The 20076-nt window shown below is 42.7% G+C and overlaps 4 protein-coding genes across 9 annotated transcripts in view; 2 read left to right on the forward strand and 2 right to left on the reverse strand.

Annotated features, from left to right (window-relative positions):
* LOC118411378 (guanine deaminase-like) overlaps window positions 1-638 on the forward strand; it is a 9726-nt gene extending 9088 nt beyond the window's left edge. For all 6 annotated transcript variants that reach the window (XM_035813632.1, XM_035813635.1, XM_035813631.1 and 3 more), the window contains one exon: window positions 513-638. In XM_035813632.1, the coding sequence (XP_035669525.1) occupies window positions 513-590 (78 nt within the window). In that variant the 3' untranslated portion in view covers window positions 591-638. The remainder of the gene's footprint in view (window positions 1-512) is intronic.
* An 85-nt stretch (window positions 639-723) lies between these two features.
* On the forward strand, window positions 724-6354 carry LOC118411377 (guanine deaminase-like). Its single transcript, XM_035813629.1, has 12 exons — window positions 724-1074; window positions 1435-1522; window positions 2115-2217; window positions 2712-2739; window positions 3000-3107; window positions 3458-3565; window positions 3987-4084; window positions 4356-4423; window positions 4632-4781; window positions 4941-5059; window positions 5168-5195; window positions 5818-6354. Exons 1-12 carry the CDS (start codon window positions 739-741, stop codon window positions 5880-5882), a joined length of 1299 nt encoding a protein of 432 aa, XP_035669522.1. The 5' UTR covers window positions 724-738; the 3' UTR covers window positions 5883-6354.
* Window positions 6355-6972: 618 nt separating this feature from the next.
* Window positions 6973-13052, reverse strand: LOC118411380. The gene is made up of 3 exons (XM_035813636.1): window positions 11828-13052; window positions 11135-11468; window positions 6973-9107 (listed from the first exon to the last, which is right to left on the reverse strand). Exons 1-3 carry the CDS (start codon window positions 12505-12507, stop codon window positions 9039-9041), a joined length of 1083 nt encoding a protein of 360 aa, XP_035669529.1. The 5' UTR covers window positions 12508-13052; the 3' UTR covers window positions 6973-9038.
* Window positions 13053-14812: 1760 nt separating this feature from the next.
* LOC118411281 (tripartite motif-containing protein 3-like) lies at window positions 14813-19772 on the reverse strand. The gene is made up of 2 exons (XM_035813458.1): window positions 19495-19772; window positions 14813-18070 (listed from the first exon to the last, which is right to left on the reverse strand). Exon 2 carries the CDS (start codon window positions 18035-18037, stop codon window positions 16175-16177), a length of 1863 nt encoding a protein of 620 aa, XP_035669351.1. The 5' UTR covers window positions 18038-18070; window positions 19495-19772; the 3' UTR covers window positions 14813-16174.
* Between the last annotated feature and the right edge of the window lie 304 nt (window positions 19773-20076).

Raw genomic sequence — 20076 nt, forward strand, 5'->3', positions numbered from 1 at the left:
CTTCATGCCTTTCTTGTGGCTCGCATAAGTTCTGCACGCCCTCCCGAATTTCGGCAGTGTTTGTGCGAGTAACAAGAAATGTATGAAGTACTGTAAATGGACACATAGCGAGTTTGTGAAAAAAATAAAGCGTATATTATAATAATAATAATGATAATATCGGGTGTATTTTGCAGCCAGTATGTACCCAAAGTGTTTATCACACGGGTTTCCTTGTGATAATTCGAACGCACTTCGCGTGCGCCAAAGTGTGCCGCTGTCGAAAATTCGAACAGTGGACGCCAAAGGACACCAAAGTTTCTTGACTTCTGGCGCATTTCGCATTGAAAGGTGTGTGTTTTTCGGGTGGGTATGAACTGAAATACTATACGATGTACTCGTACTCCGTATCACCCTCGGTCCAAGCCCTCTCTCGGACCGAATCGCTCTCACGCGGTCAGGCTGGCACGTCGTGTGAAGGGAATACACCGTATTGTATACCATATGAATGCCGATATTACAATTTCTTCCAGATTCTATTTGTGAAAGACGGCGACTCCATTGAGAGCCTGTCTGCCGAGATAGGCTTCAGACCTGAAGTGCGCAACTGAAGGGCAGGCAAGTGTACTTAATGCCATGACCATTTCAAGTATCATCCTGCTTGCTCAGACAAAATAGAGAAAGGTTAGACTATCCAAAAAAAAAAAAAGATTAGGATCCACGAATTTTCTACTAGTCGTCTGGCCTACTTCAAGGTGAATGGGCCATGGGGAGTCTATTGCTCAGAACACGTTGTTTTTCAGTAATTTGGTCCAGTTTCCTGACGCGCACCGATCTTCAGGGCGTGTGACGTCAGGAGTGGATCAAAGGTGGGATGAAGTCTATACCTACCGCCGTCTTGGTAACACTTTTGTCTATTACAGTCAGTTCATCATCCCAGGGTTCATCGACACGCACATCCACGCCCCCCAGTACCCCAACACGGGAACCAAAGTGGACCTCCCCCTGCTGGAGTGGCTGAACGCCTACACATTCCCGCTGGAGGTCAAGTACAGCGATCTGAAGTTCGCCCGGGACGTCTACCAGAAAGTCGTGGTAAGACCCTGATTTACCTCAGAAAATCTTGTTCATAACACTCATCGAGTTGAAAGCTAGGTGGAGAAACTTTTGTATTAGTTGGATAGATATCTGTCACGCTGCATAGGGCTGTCCTTGGTACTGAACTCCTCTGCATGCCCTTGGTCCCGCCGTGCCCCAAAATAGCCCGATTGCTGTCGGGTGTCCCACTGGGCCACGTAGGGATCAGGCCCGAAAGCGACAAAACAGCCCATAAACGACCCGGTGGGGCCCCTCTTTTAATTGTAACCGTAGCATCACGGAAAGGGCATGTTGACTTATTCTAGAGAGTTGTAACCGTAGAAATTGTGCTTCAAAGTTTGTTCTCTCTCCTCGCAGCACAAAACGCTGTCAAATGGCACCACCACTGCCAGTTATTTTGCAACCATCCACAAGGGGGCATCGATGGCTCTGTGCGACGCTGCAGGTAAGGAATTGTTTCATGTTTTAACGTTATCAAAAACATCAAGCATTCAAAGCAAATTCTAACATTGTTTTGAGTGGACGCTAGTAAATAATACAGGTCATTGTTGAAAAACCAAAGCATCTAATAGTACCTGATAACGCTGTAGTAGTCCTCCTGCAAATTTTTGGAATCAAGGAATAATGGCTGTTTTTACTTCCCAACGCCAGGAGGCGCTGCAGTGAGAATAATGCAGGTACAAACGTGACTAACAGTGTATCCCCCCCATCACGGTTCTTTAGTGAAGTACTAGCAAATTGTCTGATCCATACAGCCTCCTTACAAAGAACTACATCCTCTTTATATATCTATACCATCCTAATGAAACCATTTAAGCACTTAACGTTATCGTTTCAAGTTTCGTGATATTTCAAAAGTTTGTCATAGCTGGAAAACACAATCGGACAGACATATTTAGCTGTAGCATTTCAAAGCCTCTGCCCAGAAAGAAAATGGTCAACCCAATAGAAGGATGTCGAGTCAGATATCGATTGGATATCATGCACAAGGCAATCCTGTATTTGCCGGTAATCTATTTGTCCCGTTTTACTCACAGAATCATTTGGTCAGAGGGCGTACGTAGGGAAGTGTAACAGTGATCAGAACCTGCCGGACAACTACTGCGAGGGGACAGCTGCTTCGCTCAGGGATACAGAGGAGTGAGTCGGTTCATACCCGTCTAATTCTATGGTCACAATTGGAAAAGGGGACCCCGTATTCATTTTATATACATATATGTATATGTATTTTCTTGCAGTTTCGGGAGTGACCCCTACGTGTCCCCATGGGAGCTCGTTGTACCACCAGGCTGTTTTTGGCAAGGCCGGTCTCCTGAATGTTTTTATTTAACTTGGAGTTAAAATCAACTCGGTACTCGGCGACCAAAAGACGACGTAACCTAATAGAGAGGTACACAGTATCCGGCAGTCCACAGGGACAAGTTTTTGGCTTGCCCGGGGCTAAACCCCCTACAGCCACCGATGCAAATGTAACAGAAGCAGAAACGCTCACTCTTGGTCACTGTAAACTTGGAAAGACACGGGTTGAAAGGCTCGTTGAAATGATTTCAAAAGCGTTATAAAATTACTTGTGCATATTCAGTACATTATAGTTCGAAGCACATGTCAAATTTACGCGTTTCCTGACATTTCAGATTCATCATGGAGGTTCTTGGAAGAAAGGTAAGGCTTGTTTGTCAATAACTCTGTGTTTCTTAATGTTGAATACATTGCCTGCTAAGAATGCTACTGGTGACAGTTCCAGTATGTCCTATATGAAACCGTAAGAATATCGGTCTAAGGAAGGCGACAGACTGTAACTGAAACGTCAGTTGAACGAAAGACTTGGTTGTGTACAAAGAATCTTGAGCATGTTATGTTATTCAGCGACTTACCAACCTGATGAAACAAGTCACGGATGTTTCATACGTGTTCTTTTCTAGAACCCGCTGCTCACTCCGGTCATCACGCCCCGGTACGCGGTGTCCTGTACCACGGAGCTGATGGCCGGCCTCGGGAAACTGGCAGAGAAGTACGACCTGCCCATACAGGTGAGAAAAAACAAACAAACAAACAAACAAACAATTGTTGACACTCCTGTTTATTATGTTTACCTTCACGGAAGGGAAACATTTTTGTTTCATTTCTTCTTCTTCTGCAATCGAACAAGGTCAATGACATGGACCAGACGGCTGTAGTCATGGTTACTGGTAAGGAAGCTGAGTCACCCTGTGGTGTTCTACTACATTATGTAGCAAGTGGCAGGGCAGAGCTGAAAGGGCTGGTCACCACATGTATAAATCTGTTTGAGTAAGATCAAAAGAGCAGAGTCCTTGTGTTTGCAAGCAAATGCCTAGTACTTTGTCTTGTTTCTCACCTATTTCCATGTTTTCTCCTTCAGAGCCACCTGTGTGAGAGCCTGGCAGAGGTCAAGTGGGTCAGTGAGCTGTTTCCGCAGTACGACAGCTACACGGACGTGTACGACAAGTGTGGAGTATTCACTAACAAGGTTAGTACGTTACCTATCCCTCAGTCATCATTAAAAAACGTCGTGTTTTGCCAGAGCCAGATTTCTAATTGGAGTTTTGCATTAGAATGATAGCTCATCTGTTTTGGTTCGATCCATGCTTACAGCTTTATTCACATGTGCCCAACACAAAGAAATGTTTCACCAAATTGTTCGTTAATCTCAAGCAATAAACCTATCCAACTTCACACACGCATTGAGTTGCCTTCTAGGCAAAATGTCAAAGTTGAAAGCCCTGAAGAAAGAAACAAAACATGCCGGGACATGTATTAATAAGCACGATGGGCACTGATTCTCGGGATGTGTGACGTCAGGGGCGGGTCAACGGTATCGGGAAGTCGATACCTGTCACCGTCCCGGGTTGATTACCATACCTGCCATGATTTGCATAATGTTGTTACAGACCGTGATGGCCCACTGTGTGTACCTGACGGAGTTTGACGTGGCCCTGATGAAGGAGAGGGGAGTGGGTGTGTCACACTGCCCAAACTCCAACCTATCGTAAGTCGACCATCGATATCACCGCTTCGAAACATTTTCCTTAGTAAGGTACAAATGTATTAAGATTTTTTGTATCCATACTACCAGGCCTGTAATAACTTCGATGCTTTCCTGCGCCCCCACATAGTAGAGAATGAGCATGCATCTCCAGTTGGCATGAACTGTAATGTAATTCTTCTGATAGTTTGCTGTTTGACAATACTTTTGATAGTAGCCTTATATTAAGTTAGAATTCTGATTTTAAAAGAACTGCTCATTTCGTATTTTGCAGAATTTGCAGTGGACTGATGGACGCCAGAACATGGCTCGACAAAGGCCTGAAAGTTGGTTTGGGAACAGGTGGGAAAACTAGCTGATACTGCGTTGTAATTAACCGAAGAAGAAAGCGTGTGGCAATGATATGTGGCCCGTTCCAGTACACTTATACACTAACCCATCCTGTACTCAAAACTAGTGCTGTCCAAAGACTGTTAAGGGCAGATGGGCGCCAGACTATACACTAGAAGGTTCGGGAAGACATTGAACTTATTAATGATCTGATCCACAGATGTGTCCGGCGGGTACCACCCCTCCATGCTGGACGCCATTCGCCTGGCTATCCACACGTCCAACGCCCTCAGCATCCAGCGCCCTCCGGACTACAAGTCCCTCTCCTACCAGGAGGCGTTCCGCATGGCTACGCTTGGGGGCGCTGAGGGTAGGTCAGACGTACTAGTATCGCAAATAATGGACTTGCGTCTAAGAGCATCGCAAAAAATCTTTATCTCTCAAATTTTCGGTTCAACGAATAGGATTCTATTATTTTCAATTGATATTCTGGGTGGATACATGTTGAGTTTTGTGTTATTCTGCTCAGTCTTAGCTTTGGACGATACCATCGGGAATTTTGAAGTGGGGAAAGACTTTGATGCCCTCCTTGTTGACATGGAGAGTTCTAACAGCCGTGTTGACACCTTCGACTTCGACTCTATTGAGGTACGAAACATTTAGTGTCTTTTAATGCATCAGAATAATTTTGTATCATTCACTACAAGTGGGAGTGATAACATTTGTCTTATTGTTTTTCAATCATTTTTTCTACAGGATCTGGTCCAGAAGTTCCTTTTCATAGGTATGTGTCACTATTTATGATCCTACATTATGTTATTTGAGTTATTTGATAGAGACCGGTCTTGATATTACACTCAGCATGTTCTGTTCTCCTGTGAGTATGACCTCAATGTTACTAATTCAGGCTTTGAGAATATCTTTGAGATTTTCGTTAGAATACGTTGAAGCTGAGATTAACATTATCTCTGCGCATGGGCGATAAGAGGGTTCACAATTCTAAGTGCGCATGCACAGGGATACATTGTGGGTAATGTGTTAAAGGCTTATGCCCCTAAATTGTAAACAGTTGTCGTCTTAACTATTGTTTCACTTACATACCAGTGTCCAGACGTGCTTTGTTTATGTCTCAATGGCCTTCACCTTTGACATATTACCCATAATACTCTTTGCTGTACATACGTAGCGAGAATCCCGAACCTCCTTATTAGCGCCATCAAAATTGGTGAATGTAAAATAAAAAAAGAATAATCTTACATCATAGTGTTACAATGAACTCTTCATCATAGTTTGACAATAAACTCTTCGTGTTAAAATGTTGTGTCAATGGAAACTATTCTCTTCACTCTTTGTCACTTAAATTATTTCTTCCTGTGTCAAGAAATGAATATTGTTATTTATTACAGGTGATGACAGGAACATCCAAGAGGTCTACGTCTGTGGACAGAAAGTCGTTGGCGACGGAAAGTAGCGTCAGAGCCTTTACGCCACACGACCCAGCTTTTGATGACGTAGTAAACAAGAACGGTGTCGTCACTAGATGTGTATTGATGTGCCTTAACTTAAGCTTGTTTGCTGAACTTTAGAGTGCACAAGTTAACACAAAAAGTTGCTGAATGAATCACTTATCAAATCAACTTTGGTGACTATTTGATGTGATGATTATTTACAATTCTGAAAGCCTTCGGATTTGCCTTAAAATGTAAACAGACGTTAAGTTCTACCAAGAACTTATGAACAAAGAGATTGGTTATATATGCAACATCATCTCGAACTACCTATGTATCGTACCATTTAGTGCATTTAAGTTAAGTAGAATGTAGTACTTATATCTCAGGGGTTACGGAGCTAGCATTGCCATGGGTACCCTATGCCTCCAGCTGAGCCGTCGTTTGTCGATTGAATTTGTTTTTTGCTTTGTGGGTAAAACTATACAAGCTGCATGTACAGGATCTGAAGTTGTTTTCTCAAAATCATATTTTGATCGTTACCATACCGGTAGGGTTGGATGGGAAAGGGCATGCCTTATTTCATGCAAAGTTTATCTTGTATGTACAGTCCTTTAGGTTCCGGTTCGGAATTTCAAGTCATCCAAATAGTCCCTAAGAATAAGACGCAAATCAGAGGTTGTCTCTATAGTTTTGGCTCTAGATTTTCCGGCTACCGCTTTAGCAATATATAATCTTTTATACTTCTCCAAATACTTGTTGTTCGTAGCGTTTTATGGTGTCGGAGATTTGATCGTGCGGCTAACACTTCCTAACATTATTAGTGAGCGCGATAGCGGTAAAGCGTTTCGTTGCCTGATTACCCAGATCGTGCGTTCTATGTGCGTTTTGGGTGTTTTAGCGCCATCAGAGCTCGCGGAAAACGTATCGGATAACTTTTCTTCCCTTTTACTCAGTACACAGAAGAAGTCTTGATCTTCATTGCCATATTAGTCATTATCCCAGGAAAACTTATTTTTACCGTGTAGCGGCCTGTAAAAAATGGCCCAAACTAGCAATTTTTGGATGAAAAGCTTATATTTTTGATGGTTTTTACCCAAAATAACATTTCTACAGAAAATGTCAAATGAGTCTGTCGGTCAGCGACAAGGCACCCTTTTCTATCGGAAACATTGAATTGTCCGAAAAACGATGTTTTGAGAAGCGCTAGTGCTTTTCTCAGAGACAGTCAAATCGGCCCCGAATCGTAAAAACCCCCCACTCCGAACCGGAACCTTTAGTATAAGCACGTTCGCCATTCCAAGTACGCATGTGCAGCGACAGGAATTGTGGGTAACATGTCAAAGGTGAAGGCCCTCGACTTGTAAACAGTCCTCGTCTGGGCCAATGTCTCGATTTCTATGAGAGACGTGATTTGTTTATGTTTCAGGGGCCTTACTCGTTGACATGTTACCCATAATTCCTGTCGCTGCGCATGCGTAGTCGGAACAGTGGACGACTACAAAGTTAATTATGCAGCCCTGGTATCATATATCTAACATACGTTCATGGAAATAGTGACAATGTAGATGGCAACAAAAACTTGCAGCTACTCTACGGGACAGGCGAATTTTGTTGGTCAACACCTAGCTATTTTGAACTGTTCTATGATAATGACATTCCATTTAAACGTTGTTAAGTCTGGCATAAGCTTAATTAAGCTTATAAATCAATGGATCAATCATTCAATTAATCGGCCAATTTTTAAGCTTTATTTTCAATATGCGTATTTCTTCATCAAGCAAAATAGAGATTATTCAATATGATATGTAGGTATATACATGTTTAGTATATTTGATATTGCTTAGATCAAGAAAAAATGGCTATCATGGTTATAGATAATATGTATATCACAATATCATCATATATATTAATTTACAGTTATATCTTGTACATGAAGTGATAGTTCAATTTCATTTCAGAATAGAATGTTATAGATCACAGGCGAAATACAAGTATATATGTCTAGTATAACCATATTATCAGTATACAATATAGATTCGATTTCTTGGTGTTTTAATAATCTTATACACAAATCTATAGTTCACTTTACTTTGAGAATGGATATGTCTCTCGACCAGCGAGAGATTAGTTTTCAGTCTATTTATTTTATTAAACCTCTAGATACACGTAATATCATTTAGCATATTTCAATATGAACAACAACAAAACAATTAAGACATACTATGAATACTAGAAATGATAATTTATCATTCAAAGATCAGAAAAGTATGGACAATTTTCCCTTAATCACACGAAGTAGGGAAAAATAAAAAATCAACAAGATATTCATAATAAAATATTCATAGCAGTCTTATAATTGCGCTTGGGCTTGCAAACAAAAGTAAAGGTGTAATATGAATTATGAAATAAGAAATAATTAGGTAAATCTTAAACGTAAAATCACCTTTAGCAAACAATAGTGTGTAAGATATAAATCAATTATTCATTAACTTACATATACTATACTTATTATTGTTATTCTTCATAGTTATTAGTAGTGTGTTGTTGCATTATGTGTATGGGTTACAATAGAAGCTGGTGAATAAAGGTTTATAGAAAAACCCAATATTTATTTGACGTTTTGGTTGTGATATATGCAAATCATTCCGCAAAATGTGACGTTAACAATTACAAACAACTCTTGTATTAGATAGTTGATTATAAAATACATTTGGTTCTAATGTTACTCTATATATGTGTGTATGACAAACCACAGCTCTTTTGAAATATTTTTTTCTTTCATGCTATTTCCTCATGTTCGTTGATGAACATATGTCAAAACCAAGTTATACATATAACCTCACTACGTTTCCTGCGAATATGAAACTACTGAACACATTCGTTCACAACACGCTGTCAGGCTTTCCCCTTTTCTGTACTTTGAAAAAAGGATTTGCCAACTGATACGCAAACCAATGTCTTGATATGAACATTTACTTGCAGAGTCCACCTCGAATGATTCAAAGAGTTTGCTGACTAGGTCAGTTTGCTTTTGTACAGAGAAGCACTCGGCAAGTGATTTTTTAGACCGTCATCGCCAGACTCTATGTAGTATGATGACACCTGTAGGTCAGTTGCGTCCTCTACCGGTATCAGTTAGCATGGCATCTGATGATTCTCTAAAGTTAATCGCTGCATTATGGATGAAGCTGTAAATGTCCGTTCATGTTTGCGGTGCTGAGTTGTGCATTCTGAGACGTTGAAGTCTGGCAACCAAGAAGGAAAGAATTAGGTCAGTGCATGCTCATTTTTGTGACCAATACACAGAAGTAATGCAAACCAATTTCAATTCTAAATTCAACTAGTGCATTGTACGTATTTGACAACTTTATAGGGTGTGGGGAAGGGGGGGGGGACTCAAGCAATATCCATATACTTACTACGTTATGTTCTACTGCTTATTTCGGTTTATATTAGTTTTGTTTATGTGACTGTCTGTGAACAGCATTACGATATTTGGTACGTCGATAAAGGTTGGGTAAAAACAGAGGTCAAGTTCGATAATGGGACTCCAAGTGGATTTTAAAGGTACTACATCAGAACGTCCTGTGTTGATATCTCATGATCTGTACAAGGTATGATTGTGATTTTCAGTGGTAGATATCTGTTTTGGCAGAAAGTTAAATGCTGTAGGTTAAGAACCCCAGTGGCTGTTTTGGAACTACAGGGGCTGGTTTCGTTTCCGACTTTGAAAGAGAATAACTCAAGAAAAGGTTGACGGATCTTCATGATTTTTGGTATGCTTATTGATATGTGTTAAGTGATACTGTTTAAATACGTTGTTTAGATTAAATTAACAACGTTAACTGCACTTTGCACGTGGCTAATTGTTTCTTCATATCCAACAAAACAGTCCGGTTTTGTTGCCCTCGATATAAGTTATAAAGTAGGGAATATTTAGAAGCTTTGTAGCAATATCACTGCAGCAAAAGCATACTTTATGTTTATGAACAAGCCGCTTGCGGGGTAGCAGTCATGCATATGGAGTTCACTCTGGCAGATTGGTTCTAGAGATGAATCAGCTTGCCGCCGGCTGCCTCGGCAACAACATAGACTCATTATTGTGTTTACATTGCGAAAAGTAAACAACTACCACATAGAAGACGAGGAACTATGAAAATAGCGAGGCATGTCGATGACACTACTTGCAATCCTTATGATGCAGCCTTCATGAGAAAAGTGTTTGTTAAAATTGTTAGATTTAGTACGGGATTTCAAAGAGGTATAGTTCTTAGGGTAGGAACTAGATTTTTCACTTCGCCATTCATCAAATCTAAAAAAATAGTATTTTGACTTTATTTTTCTCAACATGCACACTGTGTACATTCGTTACCGCGAGCTCTAAATTACGAGGAGGCATGACCCTGACGGGAAGGGGGAACTCTGCCATTTATTCGTCGGCAGCAGAGTCATGCCTCCTCGTAATTTAGAGCTCGCAGACTCGTCTTCCGATCGATTTTCGCTTAATGTGAGGGGGGTATTATGCATACAAATTCATCTGAGTATACGAATGTACACAGTGTGCATGTTGAGAAAAATAAAGTCAAAATACTTTTTTTTCGATTTTCGCCTATTGTGAGGGGGGTATAAGGACATTGGTTATGCATAAATCATGCTAATTAAAAATTGTCTTTGGATCAATATTTATACATATCTGTTTAATCAACTCAAGATTATTAATGAGCGAACTTTTTAGAAAAACGCTCTTGAATGTTTATCAAAGCAAACTAAGGCAAAAGATGAAAAAGAATGAACGAAAGTTGACCTGAAAGTTTACGTTTTAAATATTGCCAACTATCCTTTTTGGTTCTTCGAGGTTAGTCAGTATTGCTTTCTTAAATCGCGGAAAAGAAACACAATTGTCTTCTTTTTTCTCTTCTTAGTTTCCAGACAAATAAGTTCAATGACCCGGACCAGACGTCACCATGGTTACTGCTTAAGTATGTGACGTCATGTAGTGTTTGAGTACATGTTTACATTATATAGCAAGTGGCAGGAGGGCTGGTCACAATATATATGTATGAATGTGTTAAAGTAAAAATAACAGAGAATTAGTTTGTTAGGTAAGACCATGTGAAGGTTAACATTAGGTATTTGCTTGTAAATGAATTTTCTCTAGTTTGTTCCTAACGTTATGTTCAACATAGGTAACCTAAACAGATGGTGAGTTAAGCGTTTGCATGTCTTATTACTAAAACAATCTACCAACTACGACAAATATTTGGGTGCTCACCGAGAACCGCAGAATAAGGCAGACGATCCCAGCTACAAACAGCAACAGGAACAAGAAGAGGAAGAAATAATGTCCCCTGTTCTCCCGCCGAATGGCATCTTCCTCCATGTTGATTCTCTCCTCTAAAGCAGCTTCGGCGTGGTCTGGAATGACTTCGTACTGGTTGTTTTCCTCAACGCCATTGCCATGGCCATCGACTGACGACTTGATATCATTGCAAGATGGTTGCCATTCTTGGGTAATGGCAGTCATGTTGGTCACCATGTAAGGCTCGCAGATAGTGGGGTCGGCTGGCTTAGCGACATGGTAGTCATGATTTTCGGGTTCTGTTTCCCTGTTGGAAGATAATAAGATGGTTTCAGTAACACGTGTGTTCAATTATGACGATACTGTTAGAGATATAAACTAAGGATATATTATTCATCTGTATCATCATTTAATAGTGTTCACCACCAAAGATATATGTGTCTGTGAGTGGTTTTCAGCACCAAGGACAGGCATGTTTACCTGTGCTTGGTTTTTACCATTAAGGACAGGCATGTTTAGCACGTGTATGTCTCTCTCTCTCTCTCTCTCTCTCTCTCTCTCTCTGTCTCTGTCTCTCTCTCTCTCTGTCTCTCTCTCTCTCTCTCTGCGTGTGTGTGTGTGTGCGCGCGCGCGCGCGGAAAGAGTAATTTGGATGAATGGGCTTACCTGACGTTTGTGGAACTCGTGTCAGAATTCTGACTCTCCTCGGTCGCTGACAGACTCTCCACTCCCTCCTGTGCCGCCGCTATGTTCCTGCCACACTGGCACACGCACTGGTGCGGATGGACCGGTGATGTTGTTGCGCCCTTCGAAACATCTTCCGTCGCAGCGTTTTCGTACCTAGACCTCTCTTCTGTTTCAAGATAGTCTTTTGCGCTTTTCCAACGATAAGCTGAGTTCTTTCGGGAATTATAAGGCTCAGTGTATCCGGCTTCCTCGGATAAGTCCAGGGAAGGGTTGCTACGCAGAGCATCAATAGGATCGATGTACGGAGTGTCATCCTTGCGGCGTGACCGAGGGTGCGCCCGCCTCATTTCGGGCGACCCCTGCACGTAGAGGGTCTGGTTTGGAGCAAGTTTCCCGGCTTCTGCGAGCATGCATTTCCCGCTGCATTTCGGCGCCCTTCCCAGATACTTGTATAAGTACTGGTCCGCTCTGCTGTGGGGAACAGAGAGAAGGCTGCTGCCTTCTTCCTGGCCTTGTTTCCCCGGGCAGCACGTAACGTCGCAGGCATCCCCGTCCCCTCCCACCGGAGACGACTCCGGGCAGGTACAGGACCTCAGGTCAGGTGACGGTGGATGAACCTGAATCTCCGGGATGTCGAATCCTCCGCTGTTTGTACCCATTTTTGTAACGGATTTTGCATGCAGGATCTGATTCGCTAGTTTGCAACTTTTGCGTTCTAACGAAGAACTAGTTCCTGCTTCGCCGCCCGAGTAACGTTTTCGAGAAATATGGTCTGTATTCCGACCGATGCTGATCTGTATCCTGATCCTGACCGATGCTGATCTGTAGCCTCTCAAGCGATGTGGTGTTAATTCAAAGTTAGAACCCTCTCTCTATATATTTCCTGTCTCTTTGAAGCAAGTCCGTTCTATTTACAATTTGGAAACACCCACGATATGGTGGGGGCACGTTCTCACCGCAATCGCTACATCCACACACAGCTCCCTTTGGTAACACTTCGCTTCAGCCTTCAAGCTTTAACAGCAAATCTAGCCTTTCCATTGGCTGGTGATGAAAATGGGCGGAGTTTCTTGTAGCGAAGAGGAAAAGAACGCAGACAATTAAGATAGTGACGCACGTACGTTCACGGGAGTCACGTAATTTGGATAGTAGTTTGGTTGTTGAGGGAAAATTGGATTGAATATGCTGCTTTAGTTGTGGTGCCTACTGAGTTAGGTTTGAAGTATAGGAAAAAGATCAAAATTTTTGTTAAAGTCACGACAGAGATCAATTTATAGAATATAGAAATTGAAAAAATAACGAATTTATGAAATAAGATACATGCGCATATGCCGGTAGTAAGAATATCGCAACCTGAATAAAGTAAAGTAAATAATGTGTCAAAAAAAAAAAGAAAAAAAAAGAAACAGTGGTTATCCAAATATTTATACGAGATGCATTGAATGTGTTATATTTTATATGGTGCTTTATCATTAGGATTCACTTTTAAGTTTTTATGCCTACCCGTCTGGCTCTAGCATAAACAAGCCGGCCCTAATCCTCCTTTTGGAGGCTTTTGGCAATCAAGGGTCATAAGATGTTCGATCTGAGTGATAAAATTCAAAACAGAAGTGTGGAATATTTCTCTGAAACGCGTTGAACACTTGTAACGTCTAAGTATCACCGTGGCAGCTAAACGAAACAAAACGAAACGAATTGAAACGAATGCTTTCTGGAAAGGAAGATCGACGTTTTGAGTCGGTCCCATCAAGTGGGGGATTTTGTTTACAGGATGCAGCGGGTTGAAGAACTATTTTTTCTGGATTTAAGGCAGGTTCCTGGAAAAATAGCAGTGCATATTATGCAGACTTACAGGAAATTGGTCTAAATATTGAACTGAAAACAAAGCTTCAATACTTTTTAAGGCGCTGCTGTATATAGAAATATTCATTGGAGGTTTTGGGGTATGCAACGGTTCTAAGAACGTAGCCTGTTACAGCAAAATAGTCCAAAGCTACAAAGCTGTAGCTAGAACATAACACAAGTGCTTGAGAACGCACACGATGTACAGTAATACAAGATACAGGAGATTGCTAAACAGATAAATGAATAAGAACAGTGAACATTCTTAGCTTATTATACATATGCTCTAGCTGCAATTTATTTTAAATGTATCTACTATTCTATTTTGTTTATATATGTATGTATGTGGTCACGATATCAGCCTGCTGCCTATGTGTCCACATTGTATTGTCTGTGTTGCGATCTGAATGAAGTGAAAGTCAAAAGTGAACATAACCATATAGAGTACATCGCACTTCAAATGTTCCACTCGGTCCATGATATTTACCTCCACGAGGAATGGAGGTATTGTATTTGGTGTGTGTCATGTGTTAGTGTTTCAGTGAGACATTTGTTGTCAGCATAACTTCAGAACCTGTTGATGGATTACAATGATATTTGGTATGTGGGTAGGCCTAGGTGTCAGGAAGATACAGGGCCCCTGTCGTGTGACCTTGGTACTGCAGCAGAACTTCTAGGTTTTGTACCTTTTGTCCTGGACATGCTATGGTGTTGATTTTTTGTGTGGCAGATAGCTTCCTTATGAAGTATTCTGAAACTAAGGTTTGAAGATGGATCAAAGATCCAGAAAATGACTATTGTTTTTGAGCAGACTTCTTTGTATTTGTACATATACTGATGGGCCTCGCCTGCATATAGTTTGGAAAATAGTTTGCGTTAACCTTAAAAGTTAGTCTTTCTGTGAAAATAAAACCAATACAAAGGAGCTATCCATCACTTATAATCACGACCGTGACTTGTCTAGGAACCATTCACAGCTTCTCGAGTATACTAACAGACAGACAGACAGTCACACACACACACACACACACACACACACACACACACACACACACGCACACGCACACACACACACACACACACACACACAAACAACCTTCTTGGCGAAGGTATCAAATGAACCACGATATACCAGAAGTCATGCTCTGTGATTGCCGTGTGCAAAATGTATATTCTCCAGCAAGTTGGCATACAATATCCTAAGGAGGTTTATTTTCCATATTCACATTGTTTAGATTTGTAATTTCAAGCGTCTAGCTTACCAACACCCGAGATGGCATATGTTACAAAATTCGACAAGAATAAGCATACAGGCAATGAGCTATGTTGCATACACAGCAATTCTAAGCACTATATGTATACATTGTGATGTAAGGCGAACTGTTTGAGCTATTTGCTTTTTCACGATATGGTTATGTTTGCTGATGTAAACTTGAAAGTTTTATAAACGTAACCCATGCTCTTACTCAAGGACAGAATATATTGTCCACGCACGGGAGGAAGATACTATTGGCATGTGCTATATGTCTGTATGTATTACGTTCTTGTGTGCACGTACACTATGTACATGTGTATGCATGGTGCAACTGAAACAACACCCCTATTGCACGCATCTAATTCACTTTATAGGGCAATGTTGATTTGATTACATGGATAACATACAATTCAGATAAGAAAATGGCTATTAATGTCGTAGAATGCCAGTCATTCTAATGAAAGAACAAAAATAAAAATAATCTATCGTTCGGTATACCATGCACCGTGTGTTTAGTCATTTGTTCAACATTCCTAACCACTTAGATTTCATAATAAAGGCAATGTTTTTTTGTTCGCACGCTCGCACTATTTTTGGGTTCCCCATTTAATCAAATCAACATGGCCTAAAATATAGATTTTCGGTGAAAAGAGACTTTCAAAAGAGAAGTGTACATGCTCGAACTTAGATGAAATGCTGTCGTGTCATCGACTCATCGCACTTTGCTTGCCTGTCGTCTTGTGAGAAGTGTGATTTATGTGGTGACTTAAATATTGTTAAATGTCGATCGTTAACGTTCCACCACCAGTTGCGACTTTTAGATTGATTTCAGTTTGTTGTATTAAACGGGACAGTTTAACAGTTGTAGCTCAACAAATGTTGCGCACTTTTACAACTTAGTGAGTCCTAGATACGTCGATGAAGGCTAGACATTCAGATAATTAAAAAGACACGTCACATAGCAGTGATTCAACCAACTGGATATGATTATTTTGAAAACGGTCAAACATTTCAGATAGCATCCCGTACCCTCAGTGACACTGAGCAGACCTGTATAAGTGCAGCTTATGTCTTATGTAAAGGAGGTGAACACAAGCTTTAATCGGATACTCCTGTAGGAAACAGTGAGACCAAGGAGGTTTAAAAAGGACAAAGTTAAGACACGGTTGCCGATGAAGCCCTGTTGTCTGGGTACAGGAGCTAATGTTGTCGTCCGTGGGTCTTGAGTCCTACGCACGGTCATGTTCTATCAGGAACACGCATTTCTTCCCATCATCCGTCACGGCAATTTTCCCGTCGTCCACCGCGGCGACGCAGTTTGGGAACTCCAGTCCGTCTGATCTTGACGCGAGCACACGTGCAAAATTCCCGGAGGCGTCGAACATCTGAACCCGCCCGTTTCTCTCGTCCGCCACGATGATGTTTCCCCGGGAATCCACGCACACCCCTCCCGGGTGGTTCAGCTGCCCCCCTCGCTCTCCCGGAGAACCAAACGTGAAGCGAACGTGACCTTCGGGGTCGAAGACCTTGACGCAACTGTACCACCAGTCCGCCATGACGATATCCCCGTTGGGAGCCACAGCGATGGAGTCCAAGCAGATGGGGGGAGGGGCGTTATGTTCCAGGTTGCATCCAAACGTGCTCATTTGTCGCTCACCATCACGTGACATGATGACGACCATGCGCAGATCTGTATCCAAGATGGCGATGTTTCCGGTAGCGGTGTGACAGGACACACCGTGAGGCCTACGCAGCCCTGACCCGAGCTGGAAGAGATGTCGGCCCTGGTCGCTCAACACTTTGATAATCTTCTTATCCCGACTGGAATTACAGGGAACGGTGCATTGCAGATAGATCCTCCTGGACTTCGAGTCTATGGCAAGCCTTCCGGGACTGACCTTCCCGCGGTCGTTGAGATGAACATTTCGAACGAATCGACCATTTTGGTCGAACACTTGAATCACTTGCTTGGCCCAATCGGAGACGAGGATCTTCTTGTCGGCGGTAACGGCCAATCCTGACGGTTCTTCAAGGGCGCCCTGTCCGCACTCCGGCCCACCGACTCGAACAACCCGGCTGGAGGCAACTCTGTTGGAAGGGTTCCTCGGGAAAAGGAGGTGTTGGCCGCCCATTCTCAGCTGGCCGGAGTCCCTGTAATTCTTATTCCTCGCCTTCACTCGCCTGTCAGGAATACTGGATACTTTAACCTCACCGAGCTCAGTTGGCCACACCTCTAACGGAGTGAAGCTGATTTTCGGCGTTTCTATGGCCGCCGGAGTTTGCCTGACTTCATCGGCGTTCTGTCGAAGAGTCGTCAACACTTCCACCCCTCGGAGTACCTCATCCAAGTTGCTTTCATCTGTGGTGGCTTTGACTTTATCCAGCATTGTCGAGATGTCAATGATAGCGAGTCGCATCCTCTCGTGGTCCTCGAGGAGAAGAATCTGTGTTTCTTCCGTAACTGTCGCCGTTTTGTCTAGCAGTTGTCGCTCCTTCTGTCTTATCATGTCGCACCACGCTTGCGCGCAGTTCCTGATCTCTGCCTCAACTTTCCCCTTCATCGCAATGATCTTTCTCCCTTCTTCCTCCGTCTTTTCAAGTTGCGTTTTCATGCTGTCAACTTGCTCTGTCACCGCCTGTCGGAGAGAGTGCATCTCCTCGCGTTTGGCTACGAGCAGCTCTTTGAACTTGGTGACTCTGTGCCCGTTATGGCTCTCCACGATGCATTCGTCACAGATGGGGTGTTTGCAGTTCTCGCAGAACCACCGCTTCTTCTCTTCCTGGTGCACGGCACATTTCTCTTCCCCGCTCAGAGCCCCATTCTTCTTCTTCTTCTTCTTGGTCAACTCTTCCTTGATGTTTGACAGCCAGAAGTTGTCGGGAAGGCCGTCGATGCCGCTGTGGGACGGCAGGAAGACGGTCCTGCGGCAGTTGGGGCAGGGGAAGCTGGACCTGCGGGCGGCGTACTGGGCTAGACAGTCCCGACAGAAGGTGTGGAGACACGACAGAGCCTTGGGGTTGGTGAAGGCGTCCAGACAGATCCCGCATCTCAGGAACTCGGGGCCTAGAGAGATCCGTCGGTTCTCCTCCATGGCTTTGTTGTGTTGGAACTCTCAATCGGACAACTGTGAGGAATAGAACAATTACTCGTCAGGAGGTCATTATCGCCCTGATGGTTTCAGGCATTAACATTCGCTCACTCACTCACTCACTCACTCACTCACTCACTCACTCACTCACTCACTCACTCACTCACTCACTCACTCACTCACTCACTCACTCACTCACTCACTCACTCACTCACTCACTTACTCACTCACTCACTCACTCACTTACTCACTCACTCACTCAGGGTGTTCAGACATTGTTACATTTTCATCAGCTTTAAATGGACTAGCCTCATCTTAACTGCCTGAACACAGCAGTCCCTGGTTACTAAATTTAGAAAGTTGCCAAACGATTTTCGGGTCGAACGAGTTTTCAATTATGCATGGGACGCTTTGTGACTACACAGCCCTATGTTTACAGTTCCGGATGTCTGCATGCGGGACAGACATTCTTTGACTAATCTCCAAGCAGATGTTAGGGAAGACTGAAATGTTCTCTCTAAGACAATGGCAGCTCGGACAACATCACCTTCTCTAACATCTGCTTGGAGATTATGTTGTAACCACCTCACGTTTCGATACAAAATCGCCAGACTCTCTCTGCATTTGAACTTGAATAGCTCAACCAGCGTAACCGCCCTTTGGCATGACACCAGCTTGGCAGAGCAGAGTTCCTAAAATTGGTTTAGTAATGTACTAGCGTTCCATTGTATTTTACACACATCAGTTCGTAGAATATGGTAGTAAATCCAGGAGGAATGCAGCCCTCTCGGTGTCATTCAATAAAAAAAAAATTGGCTATTCTACTCAATCGCCACATTTTGCATTGAAGTTGTAGCCGTGTTTGCTTAGATTGTTGTAGCTAGAATAGCAACCCTGAGAACTGTGCGTTTGCTGGGAATATCTCCCAAAATGTGTGCGTCAGTTCTTCTACTCATCATTATTCAAAGTGTGTACAATGTCATCTTGTTTAGTTCGTGCACGGAAGGGGTACAGGTCAGGTACTCGAGAGACCAGGAGGGTCACTTAAAACACGCATCCAGGGCCTATATATATATATAGAACACGACTGGTACTACGAACAGTACACTGCGTCACGTCCTACCAGTCCATTATACTGCTGTATATCAGACAGTGATCTGGCAAAATCACCCCCCCCCCATTAACTGACAAGTCTTTGTCATATCCCTCGAGCTCCTAAAATATATATTCTCTCCCTACAGTTGTTGGTGACTAGGTATTTGCTAAACACATTGCAGTACAACGTTAACGTTATATACACTTCTACAGAAGGCTTGCAAGTCGTAGAAAACAACATCAAGTAGCCATATGTTTATGTAAAACATTTTGAGCCCAGCAAGCTAGCCCTACCATGACGATTCGAACTTTGACTGCTTAAATGATGACTGACCATTTCTGGCCGCCTTAAGAAAGATACCCACCTGTCAATCTCCTCGGGTCACCTGAAGGCACTTCTAAACTAAGACGTTGAACTTTTGGACTCCACACTTTCCTCAACAACACACGTTTGTTTAAGACAACGTTACAACACTGCCAGTCTGGTGAATTTTAAACACCGGAACCGGCGAGTCTTGTATTTTTCAACCGTCGCGGATGCCGCGGACAATAGGACAACATGGGTGGGAGTGACCTCATTCTTGGACTCGACCATTTTCACGGGACAAAGGAGGCAGGGGCTACAAATGTCATCTATTGTGCTGCTGCAAACAAAATTGTTGTACATCGTATACGTATAGGTATTACCATTTAACCATTACTTTAGGTATTTCTATTAAATGTATCATGAAAATAATAGCAGAAAAATGTTCGAAGTGTCCCCTCCCCCCGTGAGGTGTAAGTGGACATGCCCGGTTCTCAGGTAATCCTCTCGACCTTACCGGTTGGTTCCCTCAGGCGTTACCTGTCTCACAGCAGGGTGAGCAACAGGGCGGGAAAGGGAGGGGGGTATCGGTGAGAAAGCTGAAAGGAATTAATTAAAAACTTGACTTGTATATGCCTTGTCT

This window comes from Branchiostoma floridae, chromosome 3 (assembly GCF_000003815.2).
Source record: "Branchiostoma floridae strain S238N-H82 chromosome 3, Bfl_VNyyK, whole genome shotgun sequence".
NCBI lineage: Eukaryota > Metazoa > Chordata > Leptocardii > Amphioxiformes > Branchiostomatidae > Branchiostoma > Branchiostoma floridae.